Source organism: Coregonus lavaretus (assembly GCF_964263955.1).
Source record: "Coregonus lavaretus genome assembly, chromosome: 34".
In the NCBI taxonomy this organism is placed as follows: domain Eukaryota; kingdom Metazoa; phylum Chordata; class Actinopteri; order Salmoniformes; family Salmonidae; genus Coregonus; species Coregonus lavaretus.
The window spans coordinates 7,491,264-7,519,009 of NC_140021.1; the positions used below are offsets into that span (position 1 = coordinate 7,491,264).

The 27,746-nt window shown below is 42.2% G+C and overlaps 3 protein-coding genes across 3 annotated transcripts in view; 2 read left to right on the forward strand and 1 right to left on the reverse strand.

Moving 5' to 3' along the window:
* Positions 1 to 1,506: 1,506 nt before the first annotated feature.
* Positions 1,507 to 9,766, forward strand: LOC311109414 (serine/threonine-protein kinase RIO3-like). Its single transcript, XM_084152284.1, has 13 exons — positions 1,507 to 2,701; positions 3,474 to 3,592; positions 3,806 to 3,948; positions 4,219 to 4,326; positions 4,548 to 4,657; positions 4,867 to 5,010; positions 5,170 to 5,297; positions 5,655 to 5,837; positions 6,034 to 6,193; positions 6,386 to 6,466; positions 6,629 to 6,718; positions 7,111 to 7,218; positions 9,056 to 9,766. The coding sequence occupies exons 1-13, from the start codon at positions 2,666 to 2,668 to the stop codon at positions 9,167 to 9,169; spliced, it is 1,524 nt and encodes a 507-aa protein (XP_084008410.1). The 5' UTR covers positions 1,507 to 2,665; the 3' UTR covers positions 9,170 to 9,766.
* Positions 9,767 to 10,742: 976 nt separating this feature from the next.
* On the forward strand, positions 10,743 to 27,011 carry LOC311109191 (regulator of MON1-CCZ1 complex-like). Its single transcript, XM_084152030.1, has 20 exons — positions 10,743 to 10,962; positions 11,502 to 11,578; positions 11,664 to 11,748; positions 11,855 to 11,911; positions 12,034 to 12,120; positions 12,550 to 12,690; positions 12,850 to 12,953; positions 13,098 to 13,187; positions 13,483 to 13,588; positions 13,916 to 14,024; positions 18,418 to 18,462; positions 18,607 to 18,660; positions 19,000 to 19,128; positions 19,279 to 19,385; positions 19,988 to 20,107; positions 20,203 to 20,280; positions 20,554 to 20,658; positions 21,187 to 21,255; positions 21,719 to 21,944; positions 22,791 to 27,011. The coding sequence occupies exons 1-20, from the start codon at positions 10,861 to 10,863 to the stop codon at positions 22,868 to 22,870; spliced, it is 1,971 nt and encodes a 656-aa protein (XP_084008156.1). The 5' UTR covers positions 10,743 to 10,860; the 3' UTR covers positions 22,871 to 27,011.
* Positions 23,197 to 27,746, reverse strand: part of LOC311109190 (melanoma receptor tyrosine-protein kinase-like) — a 64,544-nt gene continuing 59,994 nt past the window's right edge. The window contains exon 27 of the mRNA XM_084152029.1: positions 23,197 to 27,731. Within this exon, the coding sequence (XP_084008155.1) occupies positions 27,397 to 27,731 (335 nt within the window). The 3' untranslated portion in view covers positions 23,197 to 27,396. The remainder of the gene's footprint in view (positions 27,732 to 27,746) is intronic.

Consider the following 27,746-nt stretch of genomic DNA (forward strand, 5'->3'; position numbering starts at 1 on the left):
ATATTAGCTATACTTTGATTCCAGATAGTTCAGATAATATCACTAGTGTTATAGATGCATTTGGTAGATCTGAAGGAGCTGGATGGTCAGTGAAGTCTTGGTTGCAAGATCAGTTAGGCCCAGTGGGAGCAGTGATGGTTTACGATTTAATAGCAGTTTTGATAGCACTGTGTGTGATGTTTGTAATTTGTTACTGACCTTTGAGAAAGCTATGATATTGAGATAGGTTGGAGTAGTGATGCCTGGAGACAACACTCAGATGCCGTTGTTGACTGTTCCTGATCTGGATGAAGATGGACAAGTGGGACTGGATGGAGTATTGATGGATAAATATCCTTTTTGATTATTTGATCATTTTTCAACAAAAAATTTTTCAATATTAGTGTGATTTTTGTATGATGTTATGAATCAAAGGGGGGAAATAGGATAATGTGATTCATACATCATTTATATATAATTTTTATATTCTTAGTTGATATTGATGTTTAATTTGAAAGTGTTGTTTTGCAAAAGATACTGTTTGGTCTTTTCTTTTCTTCCAGAAGCATTTGGGGGAATATGTAGAGATTGAAATACGCAAACAAGGACAATATGAAGGGAACTGGAGGAGATGGAACAAGGAAGGTGTGGAAATGTTCCCATTCCATCATCGAAGATGCATTGGAAGTCGAGACTACGGGGGAGATGAAGTGTAGTGGACTACATTCCAGTGTCTGCAATGAAATATAGACATATTTGCATGTGTCATACATAATTTGTGTCATATTCTTAGGTATTACTTTTTGTAGAATGATATTTGATGTTATTGGATACATGTGGGGATCTTAGATGTTTTTGTTTATTTCGTGAATGCTTAGGGACAGGGAGTCTAGGCAGGGATAGAGATCCACGGTAGGGTCCGATGGGTCGACCAGCCTTGGTGTGGATATTTTTTGGATAGTATTTTGTTTGCAGGGGCTTACATGTGTATTTAATTGCATCATAGTTTCAAATGCATTGATAAAGATTTATGAATTCATCGGGAGTACCTAGGTGGTTGCCTGGGGCAGAGGGACCGTGAGAGAATTTTACTGTCTTGATTGATGGATGGATATTTGGAAAGAAGGCTGCCAGACAGTTTTTCGCTCTCACACTTCATAAAGATTTGTTCATATTTCATAGTAATGTATTCACACTTCATAAACATTTGTTCATATTTCATAGAAAGGTATTTACACTCTAGAGAAAAATGTTTTTGGTTTAATGTTAAAGATACGCAATAAGATAAATTGTTACTTGTCATAATCCTATTCTGTTTGTTTTCGAGACTTTTTAGTCTCGAAGGGGGGAATGTCGTATATGAAGATTATGACTTTGTTAATGTTTTTAAGTGGAATCTGAGAGAATGTTTATTTTAGTGTCAGAGGGAATGGTTTTAATGTGACACCCCGGATAGGACAGAGAAGTCTGTGTGTTGTAGACAGGGGATTGGACAGTAGAGGGAGTCACCCATATCTTGGGAAGATTATATATACTGGGTAAAAACGACGAAGAGGTTAGAGCGGCCATTGCAATCTGGGACGTCGCTCTCCGGGTGGTCATGACATCCGTAAACTCATGCTGAAAGCTTGTGATATGAATAAACGTATGATCAAGGTTCAGTATGGGCGGACTCCTTTGTTTATCAGCAATAATTGCCAGCATTTACGCGATACTACAGTAGTGCTAAATGTTGATGCAGTGGCATATGACTTCCGGAGGGGGATGCTGTTTTTTTGTAAAAAATAAGAGGAAAAGCATAATATAAGACAGGCTGATATTCTAAAGCGAGGTGGGGTTGGTTCAGAAGCAGGGTAGGAGCCATATACCGTATATGGTAGGAGCAGAGAAACACATTAAACTGTAGGTGGCAGCAATGCGCCTGGTTTAACCCCGAAGAAGGATCGAAACGTCATTTCCTTATTCAGAAGAAGAACCAGAGAAACTTTTGAGGAGATGGAAAACTCAATTGAAATCAATGGGCCGCGCGGTGCATTCTGGGTGATTATGGAAGAGGGAGATTACTCCTTCACGGAGTAAATGGGAATAAATTGGGCGCAAACTCAAAGAACCAACATTAGCATGAATTATGTGAGCAAGAAGTACAATGTTACAAATGTTTTCCGTGATATTACATAATGAACTTGTTCTCTACAATATCGTATAGCTTTGAAATCGTTACATTACGTTATTTTGAGGAAAATAGGCAAGGTTCTCGACTCATACCCTGACTTTTAGAAGGGATTGCTGACGATTAGCATAGCAACCGCGTGACGCAGCATGACGACCTGAACACGATTGGTCAACAGTCTGCTAGGCGGAGCGTTATAGGTTTCCATTCATTTCCTGCTGGGTTTTATCTTTCTTCCTTTTCTAATATCACTGGAAGAACGCAAAGCAAAATTAGCTCTACAGCTCTCGTAAAAGCCTTGTCATTTAGCAAGAAATCTGTTAGTGACATTAACTTTGACTTTGAAACACATCAAAACGGTTTCATTATTGTGTCTAATTCAGGAAACGAGAGAAAAAGAAAAGAGAGACTGTTTGTCGTCGTAAACGTGTTGCTAGCTAAGATTATTGCTCGTCAAGCCCGACATCTGACTGTCTGAATACTGCTGCTGTCAAAGACAAACTCAGGGCTGCTGTCATGGATCAAATAGGGATCACTGCAGAAGGACCAAAGGTGAGTTGGTTGACTAATTTAGCTAGTCAGTCCGACATTCTTAACATGTAATATGGCCCTGGTCGTGGCGAAAGCCGAGCCTTAAAAGGCTCGTATTGGGGAGGACAGATAACGTCACCTAGTTTTAAATACACGAATAAAAAGCATGCGTTGACGCACACCCAGAGAATTGTTTTTAGTGTAGATGTGCTGACTAACGGTGAATAAACTGTAAGCTATAAAAACAAAATAAAGAGAGTCGCACACTCCATATGTATAAACTCCCACTAATTTGTTCGGCAAGAAGGCACAGTGATGCCGAAACGTTGGTGGTTTCTTACCCAATAAATTACTGGGAGTTTATACATAGTGTGCGACTCTCTTTATTTTGTTTTTATAGCATACTAGTTTTAAATACAGCCATAAATGAATTGATCTACTGTAGCTAGCTAACTAATTAACCATTTTATTCATCAACAACAGGCAACTTTGATAACAACTAGCCAACAGGCTGATATGCTTCAAACGTTGGCTAATTCAGAGTAGCTAGCGAACAGTAGCAAGCTATAGTAATGTTAGACAAGTCGCGGCATGTCCCCTGACATGGCTTTTTTGATTGACAAGATCGCTAACATGTCTAGTGTAGTTAGCTTAGCATGTCAACTAATAGGTTAACTACTGCTTCATTCAAGTAGCTATTCAAGCACATAACGAGTACATCGATATGTTAGCAAAGGGAAGCATCATGTTGGACTGTATTGCTATTAGGTAATGTGAATGTGTGGTCCTTCAGAGTCCATGGGGCGCCACCACTACCAAGGTGGTATCACCCTGCTCCCTCGCTGACGTCATGAGCGAGCAGCTGGCCAAGCAACTGGATGAGGAAAGCAATGCTTTCCCCGATTCCCCAGAGTAAGTACCTTAATAATAATAAAACCATCAATATCCCTATCCTTTAGACCACCGTTCTGTGTTGTCGATTCTCGTTAAATTTCATTTTCACCCTCTTGTCTAGCTGGTGTGTGCTTCAGTGTCAATTGTAACTCGCACCACACTCACATTGGGTTAATATGGGGGTGTAGGACGGCATATTCATGTCCAATATCCTATATGTCTCTGTTTTAGTGTCAGTGCTGCTCTGGATGGCGTTGAGGAGCCAGAAACTGACTGTGATCTGATGCTGGCACAGATGCTGCAGATGCAGTTTGACAAGGAGTTTGACACCCAGCTGCGCACAGAAGAAAAAAAATTAAATGGGGATAGCAAACGTAAGCCTATGAACAAGTCCTGTATTAGAACCATACAAAGGTTGTGTTCATTATACACTGAACGGAAGAAAACAGACTGAAACGGGGAGAGAACATCTGGACCTTGTCTAATAAGAAACACTCATTTTTGTTTACCGTATCAAAATGTTTTCATGTTTTTTCTGTTTTGTACCCTAATAAACATGACCAGGTTTCTAGAAGGTGTAAAAAAGAATGAACAGTAGTGGGATTATGAAGAATTTGATAGATGATTGGTCTTTACTGTTGCAGTGTCCATCTCCTTTGAGAACTACCGTATGGTGCACCCTTACGAGGACAGCGACAGCTCCGAGGATGAAGTTGATTGGCAAGACACTCGCCACGACCCCTACAAAGCTGGTAAAGTCCATATCTTTATCATTTTACCCCTATATTAGTATTGTAGCTAGGCCCAATATATCTACTGTATACACATAACAGGACAACATCTTGCTGCATAGAATATTGGTGGCTGTTGCTCTTTTTATAATATTGGTGGCTGTTGATTGGTGGTTATTTTATATTAAAGCGATAGTTCAACTTTCTATATGAACCCTTTTTTTTTTTTCAATGTGTTCCAGATAAGCCCACGACAACTCCAAGAAAAGGCTTTACTGGGAAAGGCAAGAACATCACTACTAAGCACGATGAGATTGTGTGTGGCAGGAAGAATACTGCACGCATGGACAATGTAAGAGTGATAACAAGTTCACCTTTTGGCTTGGTTCAGCATTATTCAATAGACAGACACACGGAAATTGTATGAGTAGAAATTTGCATAATTAGCAGTTGTCTCCATTTAGCTTTGAAATGTGTGGCTTAATTTGTGTACACACAATTGTGAACATATCCCAAACTGTCAGTCTTTTTGTAATCTCCCTCTCCGTCTTGTCCTCCCAGTTTGCCCCAGAGATCAATGTGGGAGATGGGCTTGGCATGGACCTGAAGCTCTCTAACCAGGTGTACAACTCCCTGAAGCAACACTGCTACTCCGAGCAGCGTCGCAGTGCCCGGCTGCATGAGAAAAAGGAACACTCCACTGCTGTGAGTCTATGCAAAAGGAGGAATTGACAATACAAATAAGATTTTGAAAAGAACAACAAAATGGCCTTATACCATGTTCAGATCTGTACTTTCATATATTTTAATTAGTGATTATTCAAAAAAAAATTCCTTTCTTTTCTGTCCTTTTGTCATTCACAGGAACAAGCAGTGGACCCAAAGACCCGTCTGCTCATGTACAAAATGGTGAACGCGGGCGTTCTGGAGAACATCAACGGCTGCATCAGCACTGGAAAGGAGTCTGTGGTGTTCCACGCAGATGGGGGAAGGTGAGGGTGACATCATGACAAGTTGTGTCGCAAGAACCCACACCTTGAATTGACTGACCAAAGGTTGATTGACCCAAGGCGTAAAGGCGTCGTTTATCACCTGGCCTGATGAGTCAGATCAGGAACTGTCGTTGCCTGAGGTTACGGCATGACATTTACATTGTCATGACATAATAGTTGACAGAGACACTATAAGAGTAGACTTATTTGCCATATTTAATTAGCCATAGTTGTAGTATTTGTTTAATACGTGTTTAATCGTTTTTGTATAGAACTGCTTCCCTAAATATCTCTGTTAATTAAGTTGTAGTTGGTTTCTAAGGTTTTCCAATACTGTGGTTTTTTTCCTCCTCCTAGCATGGAGGAGAATGCTGTCCCAGATGAGTGTGTACTCAAGGTCTTCAAGACCACACTCAATGAGTTCAAGAACCGCGACAAGTACATCAAGGACGACTACCGCTTCAAGGAACGCTTCAGCAAGCTGAATCCCCGCAAGATCATCCGCCTGTGGGCTGAGAAAGAGATGCACAACCTGGCTCGGTGGGTAGTGGGGATGTCACTTATATGGACCAATTCACATGATTTATCTAAAAACTCAGTTCAAATATATTTTTATTTTATTTTTTATATCAGATGATCAAATTATCCACAGCAGATGGCCGATCAGATGGCCAAAAATGTAGATGCCAATTCTCCAACTGTGTTACGGTTCATTCTCTCTTCCCGACTCCATCAGTATGAAGAAGGCTGACATCCCATGCCCTGAGGTGGTGGTTCTGAAGAAGCACATCCTGGTGATGTCGTTCATTGGCAAGGACCATGTGCCGGCTCCCAAACTGAAAGAGGCCATGTTGGGCTCTGAGGACATGAACAGGGCCTACTATCAAGTGCTTCATGTGAGTGCAGCTGCTGTGCCACGATGCACTAATGTAGACGTTATTTATATTGTTGTGTATTTACATACGTCATAGTAATATCTGGTTGTACACACTAGTTTCAAAGAGATGAGTATCCTCAGAACACACCCTTACTGAAAAGTATAAATCTGGAACATTATGACCCCTGGATGTGTCTGTCTGTCCTTGCAGCTGATGCAGCAGTTGTATCAGGAGTGTAACCTCGTCCACGCTGACCTGAGCGAATACAACATGCTGTGGCATCAGGGGAAGGTAGGCTATTTATCATGTTTGTCTAACCTTTATTTATCCAGGTGGGTCAATCTACACCTTATTTTTACACCTAATTCCCCATGGTGAATTTAAACTGGATATTCAGGCATGATATTTTACCTTCATTCAGCATGAGTGATTTAATCATCTTGTTTTATGTAGGTTTGGCTGATTGATGTAAGTCAGTCCATTGAGCCCAATCACCCTCACGGCCTTGAGTTCCTGTTCAGGGACTGCAGGAACGTGGCTACGGTAAGTTAGCTCACAGTGATGCAAGTACTGTAGGTTTAAATTGCCTGTTACTTACAGCTCACAGTAAATACTGACTAAAGTCCTGATTTGCACAACAAGCTCTGTCTCACTGCAGAATTAGACGTTCATTCACGTTCTCCAAACGTCAAATGTAGAAGTTAAGGGTTAAGTTTAGGCGCTCATTCCGAATGGTTACGTTAAGGGTCAGGTAAATTTTGAATGGCTGAGATCCTGTATATTTAGCTGCCACACCTCAAAACATACAATAAGTGCTGGTGGAAACTGAGCGAAAGTCAAAACAAATATGTACACTATTTTTAGATCGGGTTTCGTAACAGTGACATGCTGGTGGTTTTAATAACAAGATATCCTTTTTTATCTCGTCTCTGCAGTTCTTCCAGAAGGGCGGGGTGTCTGAAGCCATGAATGCGTACGAGCTCTTCAACGTTGTGTCTGGGCTGCAGCTCAGCGGTGACAGCGAGGCAGACTTCCTTGCCCAGGTCAGAAAACATTGAGGTCCCTATAAGGGTATTATTTCTCTAGTGGAGATTCATGTAGTTGCATTGAATTTACAGAAATAAGTTTTACAGGCAGTTTAAAGTGGGCTCTTGTATTATCTAGAGTCCCACACACAGGAAAATCTATCATGCACTGAAGTGCCTTTTTTTTTAAATACTACACTGAACAAAAACATAAACACAACATGTAACAATTTCAAAGATTTTACTAAGTTACAGTTCATATAAGGAAATCCGTCAATTTAAATAAATTCATTAGGCCCTAATCTATGGATTTCACATGACTGGGAATACAGATATACATCTGTCGGTCACAGATACCTTTAAAAAAAAAAGTAGGGGCATGGATCAGAAAACCAGTCACTACCTGGTGTGACCACGATTTGCCTCATGCAGCGCGACATCTCCTTCGCATAGAGTTGATCAGGCTGTTGATTGTGGCCTGTGGAATGTTGTCCCACTCCTCTTCAATGGATGTGCGAACTTGCTGGATATTGGAGGGAACTGGAACACGCTGTCGTACACATCGATCCAGAGCATCCCAAGCATGCTCAATGGGGGACATGTCTGGTGAGTATGCAGGCCATGGAAGGACTGGGACATTTTCAGCTTCCAGGAATTGTGTACAGATCCTTGCGACATGGGGCCGTGTATTATCATGAGGTGATGGCGGCGGATGAATGGCACGACAATGGGCCTCAGGATCTCGTCACGGTATCTTTGTGCATTCAAATTGCCATCGATAAAATGCAGTTGTGTTCGTTGTCCGTAGCTTATGCCTGCCCATAACATAACCCCAGCGCCACAATGGGCACTCTGTTCACAACGTTGACATCAGCAAACCACTCGCCCACACAACGCAAAACATGCTCTCTGCCATCTGCCCGGTACAGTTGAAATCGGGATTCATCCGTGAAGAGCACACCTCCAGTGTGCCAGTTGCCATCGAAGGTGAGCATTTGCCCACTGAAGTTGGTTACGACGCCGAACTGCAGTCAGGTCAAGACCCTGGTGAGGATAACAAGCACCAGATGAGCTTCCCCGAAACGGTTTCTAACAGTTTGTGCAGACCCACAGTTTCATCAGCTGTCCGGGTGGCTGGTCTCAGACGGTCCTTCATGAAAGAAGCCGGATGTGGAGGTCCTGGGCTGGCGTGGTTACACGTGGTTGTGAGGCCGGTTGGACGCACTGCCAAATTCTTTAAAACGACGTTGGAGGCAGCTTATGGTAGAGAAATGAACATTCAATGCTCTGGCAACAGCTCTGGTGGACATTCCTGCAGTCTGCATGCCAATTGCACGCTCCTTCAACTTGAGACATCTGTGGCATTGTGTTGTGTGACAAAACGGCACATTTTAGAGTGGCCTTTTATTGTCCCCAGCACAAGGTGCACCTGAGTAATGATCATGCTGTTTAATTAGCTTCTTGATATACCACACCTGTCAGGTGGATGGAATATCTTGGCAAAGGAGAATTCTCACTAAAAGGGATGTAAACAAATGTGTGCACAAGTTGTGCAAAATGAACTTTCTGTGCGTATGGAACATTTCTGGGATCTTTTATTTCAGCTCATGAAACATGGTACCAACACTTTACATTTTTGCATTTACAATTTTGTTCAATGTACAATTTGACCCTAATCCATCAAATTGTATAGATATAGAACGCTTGTCACAAAGTGCTTACCAGAAACCGGGGATTATATTATTAACTTTCATACAGGGGTTGAATACCTGTATGCACATCATTAAGTTGATGAGCTACTTTCCTCTACGTCTGTGTGATTTGTATTAACACTGTCCTCACTTGTCGTTTCTAGATCGAGGCACTGGAGAAGATGAATGAAGACCATGTGCAGAGAAGGGGCAAGAAAACATACGCCTCCAGCACCAGCGACGGAGGGCCTCCCCTATTACACGACGAGGATGATTAACGATGAGATGTTAGACACCATGATTAGCTCCATGGAACCTGTTTGGTTGATTCTGTTTGAGAGAATGGGCGAGTAATCCCCCCCACGGTCTTTCACAATGAGGGACACGAGAGGTCGAAAGGTCACTGCATCCCAAGATGGCGTCATAGGCTACACTGGGGGCAGTGGTCTGAAAAGCCTCCCATACACCTCCATGAAATGTCAACATCTCATTCCATTACTACGGCTGTAGATGGAATGGATGGGGACATGACGGATGCATCTACATGCCTACACAATAATTGCTTTTTAAATTAGAGGGTATTCAGCATTCATGACATGAAGTTCTCTTCACAGGTGAACTGAGCTCAAATGAAAAGAGCTTTGCGTTATGTTATATGAATGGAACAAATTGCAATCCAACATTTGGTGAAGAGCCCTAGTAGGTGTCAGTAAATATTTTAATCATGAAACTTGCTCTCATGAATGAAGACACACAATTAGTTGTTTGTCATTGGCTCTGAGATGCATTGAGGTCCATTGACCTTACAAGGGAGCTGTGTTTGTCTGTGCTCTGTAACTGCAATAGAATGGTGGAAATAAATGGCCAAAATTGTAGTTATGCTTTGTCATTAATTTTACTTTGCTCTGGACAAATCGAGCAGCAGGAGCTGCTGCTGGAAGACAGGAGACACCACACCTAAACTAGGAGTTATAAAACAATACATATAACAAGCAATCTAAGTGTAACTTTAACATGTCAATATTATAGTAAGGCAGTCCCACTTGTATAAAAGCCTCCAGACACCACCTGTATCTCTTTTGAGCGTTCGATTTCAGTTTGACAATGGACTTTTATTTTGAAAGGAGCATTTAGCTGCATTCATGTCACGTTGGAAACTCGGAAATGTCCGACTTGCTAACCTAGGTGGAAGAGTCGGATGCCGAGTTTCCAACAGAGGTACCATAATCAACCAATAGGAAGCTTTACGCAAATAATATAGTTTCATTTTAACTCTGAGGTCCCGAGTTTCCGACATGAATTGAACGCAGCATTACCACAGATTTTTTACAAAAATTACTAAACCAAGATCGACCACAGCCTGTCGTTTCCAATGGGAACAAATGAGTCATAGTGGGCAGAACAAGCAAGGAGGTGGGCAGAGCCAAGCACGAGCTAGCGAGATCCTATTGGCCCGTTTCAGCAAACATCTGCATATTTCCGTTAGGGAATGCCCAGTCTGTGAAGTGCGCGTGTGCAATAACTGAATTCGCATTTGCACTCCTAAATAACGCGATTTTTAAAAACTTTTGCAAAGGGTAAATTCTACAAAACTTAGTCCACTGTTCACAACATATTCTAGTTTTGGGAACAGAAAACTGTATTGAGATCAAATGTTTCGTCGATGAGAAAATGTGCAGAATGTCGGCCAAAATCCATCTCCTTCCATCTTCTCCCACTGCCGGCCACTGGGCTTCCTCTCACTACCATATTTGGTGGTAAGTGGAAACGTCAAGCGGATGCTTCAGATTTATACATCATTGTTCTATCTGTGGCATTACTGTCTTCGGGGATTCACATGACTGTCACATGATTTTGAAACCGGAACTTGCCCTAGAGAGAGGCTTTTGGACAATTCAGTTATAAAATGCAGAACAAACACTGACAACTAACTACAAGACATAATAGTTAGCTAAACTAAAAGTTCACAATGAGTGAGGAACACTACTACCTAGAGCTTTGTGAAAATCCTGTGCAATTTGAAAATGCCTCAAGCGTCAACAATGTGTTTTTTGACGAAGCAAACAAACAGGTAGAGTACTAGTAGCCTAGGCTAGCTAGCAGGATATGCTCAGCTATGCTGGTTACACCAGAGACAGACAGATATAGCTAGCTAGCTACATGCTTAGTTAGCGCAATTATAGATAGCTAATTGTCTTGTTTTTACGACATTTACCTTTCCATTAATTCAGCTAGGTACTGCAGTATGTTGGCTTATGTGAACGCAAGTACAGATAACTTTCTTTGATGAGGGTGGCTTTCACACTGTGTTAATTCCCATGTTGCAGCTTGGTCAAGGTCCTAAAGTGTAGCCATACAGTATAGCTAGTTAATATGGTAGGTACCAAGGAGGTAGACGAATTAGTGAACTTCAGTCAACATTAACGCATGTCTCTCCACTGTCAACACTGGCAATACATTCACCATCTAAACAAGTCAGTTTAGACGAGCAGTAACCCTCATTCTATTGCTTCAGGTAGAAGTTTCACTATCGTCCTAATGTAATGTTTACCAGGCTCCAAGTCCTTTTATATATTGATCATTCTCTATTTACCGTGTTTGCGCCTTCAGGTGTTTGCAGTGCGATCAGGGGGTGCCACTGGGGTTGTGGTTAAAGGACCAGAGGACAAAAGCTCAGTTGCTTTCAGGTAACAAGATGATGCATAAATTGTGATGAAGATCATAAGCTCAATGATGATTGTCTCTCATGCGGTATATACATTTTCTTCACAGAATGGATGACAAAGGAGAGGTGAAGTGCATCAAGTTTTCGATCGGAAATAAGATTTTGGCAGTCCAGAGAACACCAAAATCTGTGGTAAGCATTACAGCAATCATTCTCAATGCAATCATTCTCAACTCAATGTTATTCAAACATTGTGTTTTCTATCCACACTGATGGCCCAACTGTTTTTTTCTCTTAGGATTTCATAAATTTCATACCGGATTATCTGCATTTGGAATTCTCTCAGGAATGTAAGGTATGCAAGCAGTGTCAAATGTTTCAAGTTCAAAATAGCTGTAATTTCTACATGTTGTAACTAAGCATGAGTCGATTTTCTATAGGTGTGATTTGTTTTATATTCTCCTTTTTGATTGACAGATGAAGAATGCCAGTATTTTGGGCTTCTGTTGGACCAACTGGAATGAAATCCTTTTCATCACTGACCAGGGAATTGAATTCTATCAGGTAACAATATTTCACATGACTCATATTTATTTTGCGATACATAATAAGCCAGTTGTGTTTGTGGTTTAGGATAGGAATGCACTACCAGGAAAATACAAGTTGCACACTCCTAGATTGTTTCTTAGGTTATTGTGTTGCAGCACAATCAATTGAATTTGTCTTGTATTGCTCTTTTTTAAAAACTAAAACATTGTCACATGAAGCTTACGTGACTCACTCAACTAAATTAAAACTACAACCACTAGAGGTCTTCATGTACCACTGACTGAGAAATAAAAGTTGTCAGAGTTTGAAGTATTAGGTCGAATGGTAACATTTCCACTTCATACTGGATAGGAAATAGAGGAATACTGCAATGTGAACAGGGATACCTATTAGGCGTCAGATTTGAGTTGATGATGTTGTCAGTGAGATGCCCGCTGTGTTTAGGTGCTTCCTGACAAGCGCAATCTGAAGCTGCTGAAGAGCCAGAGCATCAATGTGAACTGGTACATGTACTGTCCTGAGACTGCAGTCATCCTGCTCTCTACCACCGCCCAGGGCAACGTGCTGCAGCCGTTTGCCTTCAAGGTACCTGGTCACAACTGAGATAACAGATGTCTCAAATGTCCATCACCTGATACAGTAAGACACAATATATGCCACCAAAAGCTCATGTTTGAGCAAGCATTAGCATCAAGTTGCTGGAAGTCTAATCATCAAACCTGTTGTTGTTTTTTGTCCTTCCAGAGTGGGACCATGTCTAAAATGTCCAAGTTTGAGATCGAGCTTCCAGTGGTTCCCAAGCCAGCCAAGCTCAATCTGTCAGAGAGGGACATTGCTGTGGCCACCATGTCAGTTTAACTGTGTTTGAATTTAAATTTAATATTTTGGCTCAATATTCAAGTAACATTTTAAAACAAAAAGCAAAAGCCCTTTTGGGCAGTATGAAGCAGCATGAGCGCTGAATGAGTTGTTCACTTTGTTTCTAATGGTAGTTACGGTCAGCTGTATGTAATGTATCTGAAGCATCACTCCAGAACTACCGACAGTCCCTGTGCTGAGGTGGTCCTCTATCAGCTAACCAGGTACATCTTACATTCCATGTAGCATATTCCTCATGGGCATTCCTCTAAATATGCTGAAATTCCTCCTTCTAACTTAACATGGTCATGCAGCAATCATATCACACTTAGATTCAGAGTTTCTTGTGTAACTAGAGAAATAAGCAGTAGCTAGAGTAAGAAGCCACTCATAAGACATTTACTGAATCAATGTTGAAATGAAATATGCATGGTGTTATTTATGAGTAGGGAATACCTGAGGGGATCAAGTGGAATATTATGTCACTCACTGTCTTGTCGAATGGCATGTTGTTCCCAGGGAGGGATCCTGTAAGAAGACCAATGTGTTAAAACTCAACACCACGGGGAAGTTTGCCCTCAATGTGGTGGATAACCTGGTGGTAGTTCATCATCAGAGCTCTCAGGTGAGTCCTTTTGGCAAGAAATGACAATTGTAGCCTTTTGAGCAGGGTTCTCCCCAAAGATTGTAAGAGGGGTGCTGTGCCACCTTGTGGACTGGCTGCGCCACTATGTAAAAAATTTACATCGTTTTTCTAGATTCCAGGAAAAGACAGTTACAGGTGTTCATAAATGCAAAATCTCTGAGTCCAAAAGGGGACCACCTTGTTAAAAACTCATGGGAAAACCCTGCTTGAGGTTAGACAGGCAAACTACTACCATGGTCACGTTGTTTCATATCCAGGGTCCAAACCCGTTCAGTCTGGCATGATGTAGATAATGTCTTATTTCAGACCTCCATCATATTTGACATCAAGCTGCGGGAGCCCGACTGTGCTCTGAACGTCCACCAGCCTGTGCTGCCTGGTCGCTCCATCCACCCTTACAGGATCCCCCTCACAGGTATAGGCTGTTAAGTTCATGTTTTAAGTAGCCCTATATTTCTGTTATTATGGTGCTATCACTCTGTTATTAGTGTGCCTGCGCTGTAGTCTCACGGGATAGACCTGGCCTGAGTGTGAAGTAAACGTTGTTAAACTGGAACCTAGTCATTGTGTCATTTTGAGTTAATATTGGTAGCAGAGGATGGTTAATAACTACAATGTGCCACCTCGCTTCGACAAGAAGAGGTCGTATGAAAGTTGGAAAAATGAACTTGGATTCTGGACACGGGTTACTAATCTGGGCGAGAAAAAGCAAGCACTTGTGGTGGTATTATCACTCGAGGGGAGAGCGAGAGATACGCCGCAGTAAATATCCATGGAGGATTTGAACAAGGATGACGGTATGAGAATTTTGATCAGAGCACTGGGTTCTGTGTTTCTTAAAGAAGAGAAAGACTGTGCCTACGAGGCATATTCAAACTTTGACAGTGTTACTAGAGACATTTCGGTTGCAATGACGGACTACATCATTGATTTCGAACAGAGCTACAATAGGATGTGCAAGTACGTCATGGTTCTCCTGGATGCAGTGTTGGCTTTCACGTTGCTAGATACTGCCTGTCTGGATGGTAGGGAGAATCAGTTGGCTTTGACTGCTTGTACTGTGCTGACTTTTGCGTCAATGAAGTCGGCACAAAAAAATAACAGATGGAATGCAAGTGAGTGACATGGCATATTACACTGAGCTGCAGAGAGAAGTCACGTTCTCAAGACAACCAGACAAGGGCGCCATTGCCCGGCGCACATCCACTGGACAGGTATGGAAGGAGATAAAAATGTGCTATTCGTCAAAGCACTTACCATTGGGTTAAAGACTGTCCTCATAAAAATGAACAAGTTAAACTAACAGAGGAAAATGTAAACACAGAGATGGAGCAGTGTAACATTACTGGTTTCAAACGAATCTGCTTCTGAGATCTTTATAGTTGAATCCTTAGGATCTGCTGTGATTGATACTGCAGGAACACGCAGTGTGTGGTGCAAAATGGCTGGATAGCTATGTCAGTGAACTAAATATGAAAGTACAAAATATGATTGACACACCAAGCAACAGAGCTTTCAAATTTGGAGAATGGAGAGTCGTCCATTCTACCAAGAGAGGCAAGATACAGTTTTTGTCAGACTAAGTGTCACATTGAAACAGAGGTGGTCCCTGCAGATATCCCCTTACTATTAAGCAAAGCTTCCCTCAAGAAGCCAGGGGCTGTACTAGACATAACAAAAATGACAAGGCAGTGATGTTTAAACAACCAGTGACCTTTGAACTTACTACCTCAGGACACTATTGTGGAAACATTTTAGACAAAGGCATCACACAGAGTCCATGTAAAAATGAGATTCTGACAGACACAGAGCACATGGAGATTTTGACAGTCACAGAGAACATGACCACAGTGGAAAAACACAAAGGATTGTTCAACTTCACAAACAGTTTGGACATGCTACAGCTGACAGACTTCAGAAATGACTCAGCAGTTCTGGGAATAATAATGATGAGAGTATTTCCATTCTACGGCAGATAGTTAACAACAGTTGTGAGACATGCCAGAAATACAGCAAACCTAAGCCCAGACCAGCTGTTGGTTTGCCACTGGCTTCCAAGCAGAATGAAACAGTGGCTGTAGATCTACATGAGCTAGGACCAAGTGTGTGGTACCTTCACATAATCCACAACTTCACACGTTTCAGTACTGGAAGCATTGTGAATACAAAGAAACCCAGTGAAATCGTCAAGCACTTAATTCATTCCTGGATAAGTGTGCATGGCCTGCCCCAGAAATTGTACAGTGACAATGGAGAGAGTTCAATAATAATGAAATAAGGGAAATGGCTGAGAAATTCTACATGGAAGTAAAGATAACTGCTGCATTCAGTCCATGGAGCAATGACTTCTGGAGAGACATAATCAAACACTCCCAGAGATCATGCTGAAAGTCAAGCAAGACAATGGATGTGACTGGAAAACAGCCCTAGATTGGGCTTTGATGGCAAAAAACTAAATGCACAATGTTCATGACTACAGCCCATACCAACTACAGTTTGGGCAGAACCCAATCTTCCCTATGTACTGGTTGACATGCCACCAGCACTAGAAGGGACCAGTGTGAGCGCATGGGTGGGACAGCACCTTTCAGCACTACATGCAGTGAGAAAAGCGTTCACTGAAGCAGAGTGTTGAGAGCGAATTCGCAGGACTCTGCGTAAACGGCTTCGACCCACAGATGAGAAGTACGAGACTGGAAACAAAGTGTACTACAATCGAGTTGAGTGGAAAGGACCGGGAGTCGTCATTGGCCAAGATGATGTGGTGATATTTGTGAGGCACCATTGTCAGGGTGCATCACTCAAGATTGCGGAAAGTAAATGATCAACAAGATGGAGGGGCTGTTGCTGAGAATCAGCCTCCTACTGAAAATGACAAAAATAACACATTAACAGACACAAACCTACCAGATGTTGCATCCAATGATATGGACACTGAAACTGACACAGGAAATGGAGCAGAGACCTTCAACCATGACACAGGTTATACAGTTGAGGGTTCAAATGAGGAAAACGTTCAACAACAGCCACGTGTTAAGACAACATGGTTGTTCCAATCTGAAAACTGGACAAACTGTTAAATGCATGGACAGAGAAAGTGGTATTCCACACACAGCAACAGTCATTTGACAGGCAGGAAAAGCCAAAGGAAAACACCAGAACTGGTACAACTTGCATTACTCTGAACCAGCTACACTTTCTGGTACAACAGGGTCAGCTGACCTGCCACTTGTAGATAATCTCAGAATTGAACCAATGGAAAATGGAGAAAAACAGAATGACATTCAAAATGATGATGTACATGAAATCAAGGACGTGTCATTTGGCTCAGCTAAACTAGATGAGCTCAGTAATTGGAGGAAAAATGGAGTGTTTGAGGAAGTCAGACATTGGCCAAAAATGTGTCTCAACAAGGTGGTTGTGTACCCTTAAAGAATCCTTAACTGGAATAGTGCCAAAAGCTTTTGAGGAGCTGGCTGCTAAAGAACTCCCAAAAGACTTACCGACATGCGCCTCAGTCACTCAGATAGCTGCTGAGTGATCTGCCAGAAAAAATGGAAACCTCATTCCATAGACATCAAATCTGCATTTTTGCAGGGAACAGAGCTGTCAAGGGACATTCACATCCGACCTCCGCCTGAAGCTAAGAGCGAAGGAACACTGTGGAAACAAAAAAAAGGAGTGTGATGGCGACTATGTACTGTGGTAATACGGTGAAGTAAACGTTGTTAAACTGGAACATTGTCATTTTGAGTTAACATAGGCCACCCGGATTTACTCTATGTATGTACACTCAGTGGCCAGTTTATTAGGTACACCCATCTAGTACTGGGCCGGATTCCTTTTGCCTCCAGAACAACCTGAATTCTTCGGGGCATTGAAACATTGCTCAATTGGTATCGAGGGACCTAACGTGTGCCAGGAAAACATTCCCCACACCATTACACCACCGCCACCAGCCTGTACCGTTGACACCAGGCAGGATGGGGCCATGGACTCATGACGCATCAGGAACCGGGATTCGACGGACCATGCAATGTTTTTCCACTCCTCAATTGTCCAGTGTTGGTAATCGTGTGCCCACTGGAGCCACTTCTTTTTGTCTTTAGCTGATAGGAGAGGAACCCGGTGTGGTCGTGGACGAGTTGTGCGTTCCGAGATGCCATTCTGCACACGACTGTTGTACTGCGCCGTTATTTGTCTGTTTTGTGGCCCGCCTGTTAGCTTGCACGATTCTTGCCATTCTCCTTTGACCTCTCATCAACTAGCTGTTTTCTGCCTTTCTGCCTGCTTTGTATAGCAAGCCACGGCCAAGCCACGGCCACGTGACTCACCGTCTGTAAGAGAGAACTATTTTGGTGAACGGAGTGGTGTTCTTATAAACTGGCCACTGAGTGTGTGTGGACAGGCCAGTCCTTACCAACTGACTGGCTGTTTTGGTCACTGACTGGCTGACACTGGCTGACTCTCTGACTGGCTGACTCTGGCTGACCCTGTCTGACTGGCTGACACTGGCTGACTCTCTGACTGGCTGACTCTGTCTGACTGGCTGTGTGTCTTTGCCTGTCTTGTCTGTCAGTCACTCCAGCTGTAACTGTATCGCTCTGTCACTCTTGTGTGACAGACAGAGCTGTCTCTTTCTACCCATGTGTCATTCTGTCTGTCTGAGATATTACGTAAACTTTTAGAAGTTTTCTTTACATTTCTTGTGCTCTCTTTCCCGCCCTTCCTTATGTCCCGTCCCATATCTCTTAAAGCCCTGACAGAAACTATCTTCACTTCTCTGACACTTCTCCCTGTCTCCGTAGGTCCTGCTGCTGTACCCAGCCAGCCCCCGGTGCCTTGTGAGCTCTGTATCCTTCATGAAATGCCAGTAGCTAGATGAGCTGCAGCGACACTTGTCAATGAAAGGGTGTCAATGACAATTGGAACAGCTAGCAGAGAAATGGTAGGTTGTGGTGTTACTGATGAACATGGATGCTTCCCTTGACCTTCAGACTCCTCATCTTGGAGCGTCTTTCAACCCGACATCATCATCAGTGCAAGCGAAGGTGAGTGAGAACACCCCCACATCTAACCATAGACGACTATGTCCCGGCTAACTGTCTGTAATAATTTGGACCAGAAACAACCACTAACCCCTATTCACTGTAGATCTGATGGGATCAGATGGGTGTACAGTGACCAGTGTGGTAGTAGAGCCACCACCTCCTCTTGTAGGCTGTGTAGAATGGTTGCCATATTGCTTGCAGCTATCCAAACTTCTCATATCTGCAGTTTGTTGTTCCGGATGGGGCTCAGGTTCTCGCATGGTTGTCTGACCTGTTCTGTGTGTTCCCCCTCTGCTTCAGGGTGTCTGACCGGTTCTGTGTGTTCCCCCTCTGCTTCAGGGTATCTGTGGTATCTGCAGGTGAAGCTGCCGCCGGCCGTCAACCTCCTGAAGGACAAGGGCAAGCTGATCGACTTCCTCCTCCGCAGACGAGACTGCAAGATGGTCATCCTGTCCGTGTGCTCACAAAGTAAGACTGCCTTGTGAAACAGAGACTGTGTTCGACGCTGAATGAATCACACTAATAAAACAAGGTTGTAGAATAGACGATAAGGGGAGCCTAAACCATAGTGAACATCGATAGTGTTCACTCAAGGCCTCTCTCTCTGTGTGTTTTCAGTGCTCAACGGGGAAGTCAAGGGGAGTTTACCAGTGGTGGCCACAGTCTTCGACAAACTCAACCAAGTGTACAAAGAGTACCTGGAGGCAGAACAGACCTACACTGTTGTGAGTACTGTCTATTAGGGCTGGGACCATACCAGTATCGAGCAAACAAAACAATAAGCGTAACGTCTTTAGGAGAACAACTCTGTTGGAAACAAACATCGTTATGTTGTCATATTAATTTTCCAAGGTGTAGCACACTGTTTTACATACGGCTGGTTTTTAAAGCAGCAAAGAGTTGGGTCTGCTTCGGGTTTTTATTTGTGCCATGGAAGAGACACTTTTTCTAGCAGAGCTATCTTGACTGCTAGCAAGACATGATCAGAGAATACAGTGTTGAATGCATGTGGCTAAATGGATTTACTTCAATTATATTACTTTTGATAAATGCACAGCAACGCTAATTGTGTTAAATAGTTAGCTTCTTAATTTATTTGAAAATCAAGTGACACTAGTGAAAAGATATTTAGAACAGTAGTGGTATCTTACTAGTAGATCGGTCTAACAATTTTGATTGTGTAACTTGAACAACAAAAAGGATTAACATGATCTAGTCAACTGAACAGATTTGAGTTTTCATCCGTATTACGGTGGATCAGGACAGCATCCCACACAATGTCTGTTGCAGTAACTTGCCTATGTTGTTTCCTGTTGATCTCTTCCAGGCTATGGAGTCTGGTCCCAGTCGAGGCAGCACTGCTCGGGAGAGGCCCATCCGTACGCAGGCGGTTATCGACCAGTCAGACATGTACACGCACGTTCTGTCCTCCTTCACAGAGAAAAAGGTGACGCGGTGAAGCACATTATTCAATTGAACGTTTTTTTTTCCTCAATTGTCTGTAAGATGACTGAACATGATATCGTTTCACCCCTCCAACAGGACATATCTCACAAATTTATCATTGCTGTGCTGATGGAGTACATTCGCTCACTCAACCAGGTCCAGATCACTGTGCAGGTAGGTACTCATTGCAGAAATGTATTTTCGGGGGGCTCTTATCAGAACAGAGTTTTGTGTTTTTTTATGCATACTGGTGGGATGACACTGTTTCATCTTGTAACATGTTCTCAGTGCTACATTAGTATGCTTTGTGTTCCTGTACATTCTGCATATTTATTGTCCCATATTGCCATGGAGATATTGTCATCATATGGCCTTTCAATTGGGAACTGTGACGTTGAGTTGTCTGAAATATAAGGTCCACTTTCTCCTTCTCTGTTTTTTCCCCAGCATTACCTGTATGAGCTGGTCATTAAGACGTTGGTTCATCACAGCCTCTTCTACATGCTTCATCAGTTCCTGCAGTACCACGTCCTCAGCGACTCTAAACCTCTGGTGAGTCCGCAATTATTATAAACTAAGCTCAACTATTTAATGGTAGTTTGGTCCTGTAGTCCTCAATAGGTTTTGGGTATTCAGAGGAGTTGGAGGTTAAGTTTTTAATACAAAGGGCTAGCAAGCTGTGATTGCTGAAGACGCAATGCTTCAGAAAAGATCTAGGTCAAATACATGTCAAATACTTCAGCTGCACGTCATAAGGTTTGCCTGGTGCAATGGAAACAATATATAATCCTTTTGACATATATGTTTGACCCAGGTTTTTGAAAATCCATTCCGATGTAATATTTAATCCAATATAATGCGTGGGAACCACCTCCTCCTCATATAGCCTTCCCGTGATCCCATTTCTCACCAGCTAACTGTTTGTTGCAAGTAAAAGGCACAAGGCTACTGTAGCGGTGGTTGATTATGTACTCTGTCTCTTGTTACATTGGTTGAGCAGACCTTGGATCAGTTCTACTGTAAGATTTTTATTTTGATTGGTCGTGGAATTAACATCTGTAGTGTCTGTATTGTCTTAAGGCCTGTTTGCTGCTGTCTCTAGAAGGTACATACCCCGCTGCACACCAGCTCTCCCTGGACATGTTAAAGGTACGACGCACATACACACTCACATGCACTTGTCTCACACACACACATGCAGACTATTTAAACAGCTATCGGATATCACACAGGACATCCCCAAAGTCCTTTGTAGAATTGGGCGGCAGGTAGCTTAGTGGTTAAGAGCGTTGTGCCAGTAACCGAAAGGTCGCTGGTTCTAATCCCCGAGCCAACTAGGTGAAAAATCTGTCGGTGCCCTTGAGCAAGGCACTTAACCCTAATTGCTCCTGTAAGTTGCTCAGGATAAGAGCGTCTGCTAAATGACTAAAATGTAAATGTTGTTTTCCAGAGAATCCTATTTCAAAGTTCCTTTAGACAATTTTCTATTAGTACAACTAATTATAGAATAACTTAATTCATGGCTAACTTATAACAATAAATCCAGGCACTCATGTAGACGTGTTTAACATGCTGGTCTGTAACATCCTACGTCTATCTATGTGTGTGACAGAGACTGTCCACGGCCAACGATGAGATCGTGGAGGTGCTCCTGTCCAGGCAGCAGGTGCTGGGTGCGCTGCGCTTCATCCGCAGTGTGGGCGGCCACGACAACATCTCCGCTCGCAAGTTCCTGGACGCGGCGCTCCAGACGGCCGACCAGATGCTCTTCTACACCATCTTCCGGTTCTTCGAGCAGAGGAACCTGCGCCTTAGAGGCAGCCCCAGCTTCAACCCAGGTGAGGCAACACCTCTACACTAGGTCTTCAGCTGAAATGGCACCCTATTCACTATGTAGTGCGCTACTTTTCACCATGGCTCACGTAGGAGACCACTTACTCAAGAGCCACATTGTCTTAGGTCAGATGGCTTGACTTACCAATAGCGTGACTTGTCCGCACCGATAGGTCGAAGGAATAGCACTGCGTAGGGTGGCACCAAATTCCTGTGTTTCTATGGCTCTGGTCTGACTAACTCTTTTGTAATGACCGTAGAAAGAATTCACACATTGACTCTAGAATGTTGTAGAAATGTTGATAACGCCATAGTTTTCAATAATGAATGAGTGCCCTCTGTGTGATTTATATTAGATTACCTTGACCCAAATAATAACTCAGTTAAAGCAGGAACAACAGGCATGTGCTGAAGCAGTTTAGTTGACCTCGCTTGCTGTTATTGTGTGCTCGTATTGCTTTTTTTATTCATATGAATACATTTACCCCAATTGCATGGTTTCTTTGAAACGTTGGAACATGTGTGAGTGGGAGACCATCCGTGATTGTGAACCTGCTTCCTATAGGTTTCAGATTTTATAGACGCCCACATTATCAACGCAAACTGAAATCCATGACAAAGAGCAAAGCAAAGACCTGTCTAAATATCCAATGTAAAATGTAAATGAATAAGGGGACACAATCGGTACCAATGCTAAAAACACAACCAACAGGTGTGCAGTGCGGTAACAAATAAAACTTGGAATAAATATCTAATTAATGAATGAATTGCTAAAAATTCACTTCCCACCCAACTGCCACTGGCGTATTGACTGACCTTTGACCCAATACTCTGTTTTGATTGGCCTTTAGGTGAGCACTGTGAGGAACACGTGGTATACTTCAAGCAAGTTTTCGGGGAGCAAGCAATCATGAAGCAAGCAACAGTTTGAGGAATGACATTTCATCTTATACCACAGCCATTAACTTATTGTAAATAATTGTTGAAATCATGCTAATAAAATAATTTGTACATACTCTAACAATAAATGTTGTATTAAATGTCATGCTTTATTCTGCTTGCCAAAATGTCCTAACTAGCCCTGGGTCATGTTCATTAGGGCACGCCACGGAAAAGGAGCATTTCTTATAGGACAAGTCAAGGTAGTCCCTCTGCCTAATTAACACAATCCTGGCTTATGGTTTGAAAAACAATCATGATCATGTAGCTTCTATTGCTGACGGAAAACCTGATAAATAATTAGATAAATAACCCATACAGTGTAGATTAAACTCTTTATTTTACAGCATCGTAGCATCTAGGACATAGCATTACAGTGGAACGTTGTACTTTTGGATGTGTGAAGTGCACAATTGAAAGTGATCTCCTAAACACAATACTACTAGATACAGTATACAAACACAGGAAGAACGTAATGGTAACGTGTCAAACTCTGTTGGCTCAGAGTGCAGTAGTCTCACAATTACCAACTGCTTGATTGAGTTGAATTGCCAACTATTTTCTACTTGCATGCATTACTGACTTCTAACCACTGTAATATCATACACAATCACAAAAACAGGGCTTGAGCCGCCTCTGTTATCGTTTAAAATAAGGGAATGGAAAGACTCACAGTTAAGGGATTTCCAGGAAATGCTAATTTACATACAAGTACAGTGCCTTGCATAAGTATTCATCTCCCTTGGCGTTTTTCCTATTTTGTTGCATTACAACCTGTAATTTCAATGGATTTTCATTTGGATTTCATGTAATGGACATACACAAAATAGTCCAAATTGGTGAAGTGAAATGATAAAAATAACTTGTTTCAAAAAATTCTTTAAAATAAATAATGGAAAAGTGGTGCGTGCATATGTATTCACCCCCTTTGCTATGAAGCCCCTAAATACGATCTGGTGCAACCAATTACCTTCAGAAGTCACATAATTAGTTAAATAAAGCACCTGTGTGCAATCTAAGTGTCACATGATCTCAGTATATATACACCTGTTCTGAAAGGCCCCAGAGTCTGCAACACCACTAAGCAACGAGCACCACCAAGCAAGCGGCACCATGAAGACCAAGGAGCTCTCCAAACAGGTCAGGGACAAAGTTGTGGAGAAGTACAGATCAAGGTTGGGTTATAAAAAAATATCAGAAACTTTGAACATCCCACGGAGCACAATTAAATCCATTATTAAGAATACAACAAAACTCATGGACCAGGCAAGGAGGGCATTAATCAGAGAGGCAACAAAGAGACCAAAGATAACCCTGAAGGAGCTGCAAAGCTCCACAGCGGAGATTGGAGTATCTGTCCATAGGACCACTTTAAGCCGTACACTCCACAGAGCTGGGCTTTATTGAAGAGTGGCTAGAAAAAAGCCATTGCTTAAAGAAAAAAATAAGCAAACACGTTTGGTGTTTGCCAAAAGGCATGTGGGAGACTCCCCAAACATATGGAAGAACGTACTCTGGTCAGATTAGACTAAAATTGAGCTTTTTGGCCATCAAGGAAAACGCTATGTCTGGCGCAAACCCAACACCTCTCATCATTTACATTTACATTTTAGTCATTTAGCAGACGCTCTTATCCAGAGCGACTTACAGTTAGTGAGTGCATACATTATTTTTTGTATTTTTCATACTGGCCCCCCGTGGGAATCAAACCCACAACCCTGGCGTTGCAAACGCCATGCTCTACCAACTGTGCTACATCCCCCGAGAACACCATCCCCACAGTGACGCATGGTGGTGGCAGCATCATGCTGTGGGGAAACTGGTCAGAATTGAAGGAATGATGGATGGTGCTAAATACAGGGAAATTCTTGTGGGAAACCTGTTTCAGTCTTCCAGAGATTTGAGACTGGTTCACTTTCCAGCAGGACAATGACCCTAAGCATACTGCTAAAGCAACACTTGAGTGGTTTAAGGGGAAACATTTAAATGTCTTGGAATGGCCTAGTCAAAGCCCAGACCTCAATGACTTAAAGATTGCTGTACACCAGCGGAACCCATCCAACTTGAAGGAGCTGGAGCAGTTTTGCCTTGAAGAATGGGCAAAAATCCCAGTGGCTAGATGTGCCAAGCTTATAAAGACATACCCAAAGAGACTTGCAGCTGTAATTGCTGCAAAAGGTGTCTCTACAAAGTATTGACTTTGGGGGGGGGGGGGGGGGGTGAATAGTTATGCACGCTCAAGTTTTCTGTTTTATTGTCTTATTCCTTGTTTGTTCCACACAAAAAATTTTTTTAGCATCTTCAAAGTGGTAAGCGTGTTGTGTAAATCAAATGATACAAACCCCCCAAAAATCCATTTTAATTCCAGGTTGTAAGGCAACAAAATAGGAAAAATGCCAAGGGGTGTGAATACTTTTGCAAGCCACTGTATCTAACCTTTTAACATTGCCTAAGACTAATTTCTCGTGAAATACATTTGAATTGGTATTGTACATTCATACCATATGAACTGAAAATGAATTTACATGTGGATGTGCAACTTGGGGATAGACAGAATCATAGGTTGTTAAAACAACCCCCATTGTATCACATTGTTTTTTTAGACATTAAGGAATTTCACAAACAATGTGACATTACATCTATTGTTAACAAGAGCTAAGAGTCTACACTATTGATGGTCTTATCCTCAACTAGACTCTTACAATGAACAATGCTGTATGCTTTCTTTACGTATCGTAAACAGTTCTAGCTTTCGTCAATTTTTAGGGTTCAATGTTCCTTTTCTTTCAAACGACAACCCACATCAATAATTTGAAAAAAAAAGATTGATCTATTAGAAATTAGCTATTGTAAATCTAAAACCAACACTTAATAACATACTTTAGTTCACAGTAGTAGGTTTGATCCATTATTGACAATGATGGAAGTAAACTAGTGCACATTCAAAAGTACCTGTACATTATTTAACACCTATTCAAGGTTATGTTAAGTGGAAAATACGTTGACAATGAATTGTGCAATTTTTTAAAATACAAATCTGGAAAGGGCATTTTGCTAGGTCACAATATGTGCAAACGTTTAATTACATTGCTTTCTAATATCTGGCTCAATTATTACAAGTCCAAGAATGGCACTCCAAATTGAATTGTCAGCCCAGGCTTGTGACTGACCCCAACATTTCAATAGGAATAAACTGTTATAGACCACAATTAAATTCAGCTCAAACCTCTGCAACAACCAACCATCCAATACCATACACTGATTGGTGACTTTCCATCACCTTTTCCATCAGCCTCAGTATCTAAGGAAAGTAAAGAGATAACACTGATGGTACCAAGAAGATGACCTCAAGATAAAGCATCAACACCTTAACCCTAAATATATTCAATATGTTAACGTTGGCTGTACATTTGTGTAGTTATAGTACTTTATAGTATATATATTTGTCCTCTTCCAGTGAAGTACCTGTTCAGTATTGTATTACTTTATATTGTCACCACAGCAATGACGATTCTCATCAGGAAACAAAGTTACTATCACAGAGATTTTGGGCTCTATTCAATCTGTATTGCTGGAGTTCAGCGTTACAGCGTGATTGAAATTTAAAGGCAATGTTCCCGCGTTAGCGGAGACTGCATTCACAGTAAACGCTGCATATGTCGGCTCGATCAGAAATGACCTTTACATTTCTATCGCGCAATCAGTAACACTTCAGCGATCCAGATTTAATTGAGCCCTAAACTTCTATCTCTATGGTTACTACAGCCCAATTAAAATGGTTAATGCTAGTAGGAGTTAAGACTGTTTTCATTCTAAGACAAAGAGTGAGACCTGAATAACCTAGAATAAATAGTTATTATTTATGGTCTTGTGGGTCTTGTGCGAGACATGCGTTGATCTACACAATCTGTACATCTGTGTCATTTTCCAAAAGCCTTTGGATTGACCCTGTTAGTTACCGGTAGCTCAGTACCCCAAATGGTTTGAGTCTTGGCATTCAAGTGTGTACAACAGAGAAAAGATCTGTAAAATATGATATCCGCAATACAATGTAAGCACAGGGTCCATCAGTGTCCAGCCTTAGTGGGCTGTCTACTCTGTCCTCTTCACATTTCATGGCAAAAAAAAACAAACTGTTCCACACACGGACTGGAAAAACAACAGTATAAAAATGATTTGCATTACATAATTGTTATGTCAAGGCTTTGGCTCATTCTTCTGATCTGAAAGTCACTCAAAGTTGTCTAAATGGATGGTTGATCCATGGATTTGAAATAGAGAACACATTTTCCAGGAGCATCAGTTCATGACTGACGCCATCTTGGTTTTGGCTGACTTGGTGCTGCTCCATCTCCAACTGCCAAGAACAATGCATAAAGCCTATTTGCTCCAGAAATAAAAGGACAACCACATGACTAATTCATCCAAAACCTCACTGATGTCCCACATCTGTCTCCATCCAAGTTTCTTTAGGTCCCATTGTCCCTCACTGTCCCTGTGTTCTGTAGGAGGAGAGCCCTAGCGTACAGGGGTGTGTACAGCAGCGCTCAATCCGAGGTACTCCAGGTTCTCTGCTGCGGGCAGGAAGTGACTACTGGTGGGCGTGGCCTGAGGCAGGAAGACCTCCTGGTAGTCTGGGTTGTCCATGCTCTCGCAGACTGAGCGAGGGAGGGTACTGTGGGCCATGTTGAGGTACTCGGGTCCCTCCGGCACGCGCGGCAGGGAGTTGAAGAACTTGTTGTCAGGGTCGTACCTAAAGGAGGCCCTACTAGCCCAGTCTGGCTCGCTAGGGTCCTCATAGTTGGGGTTGAAGACGTCAGCGAGCCTGGTGTTCCCGCTCTGGTTCATGTATTCTAGGATACGGTAAG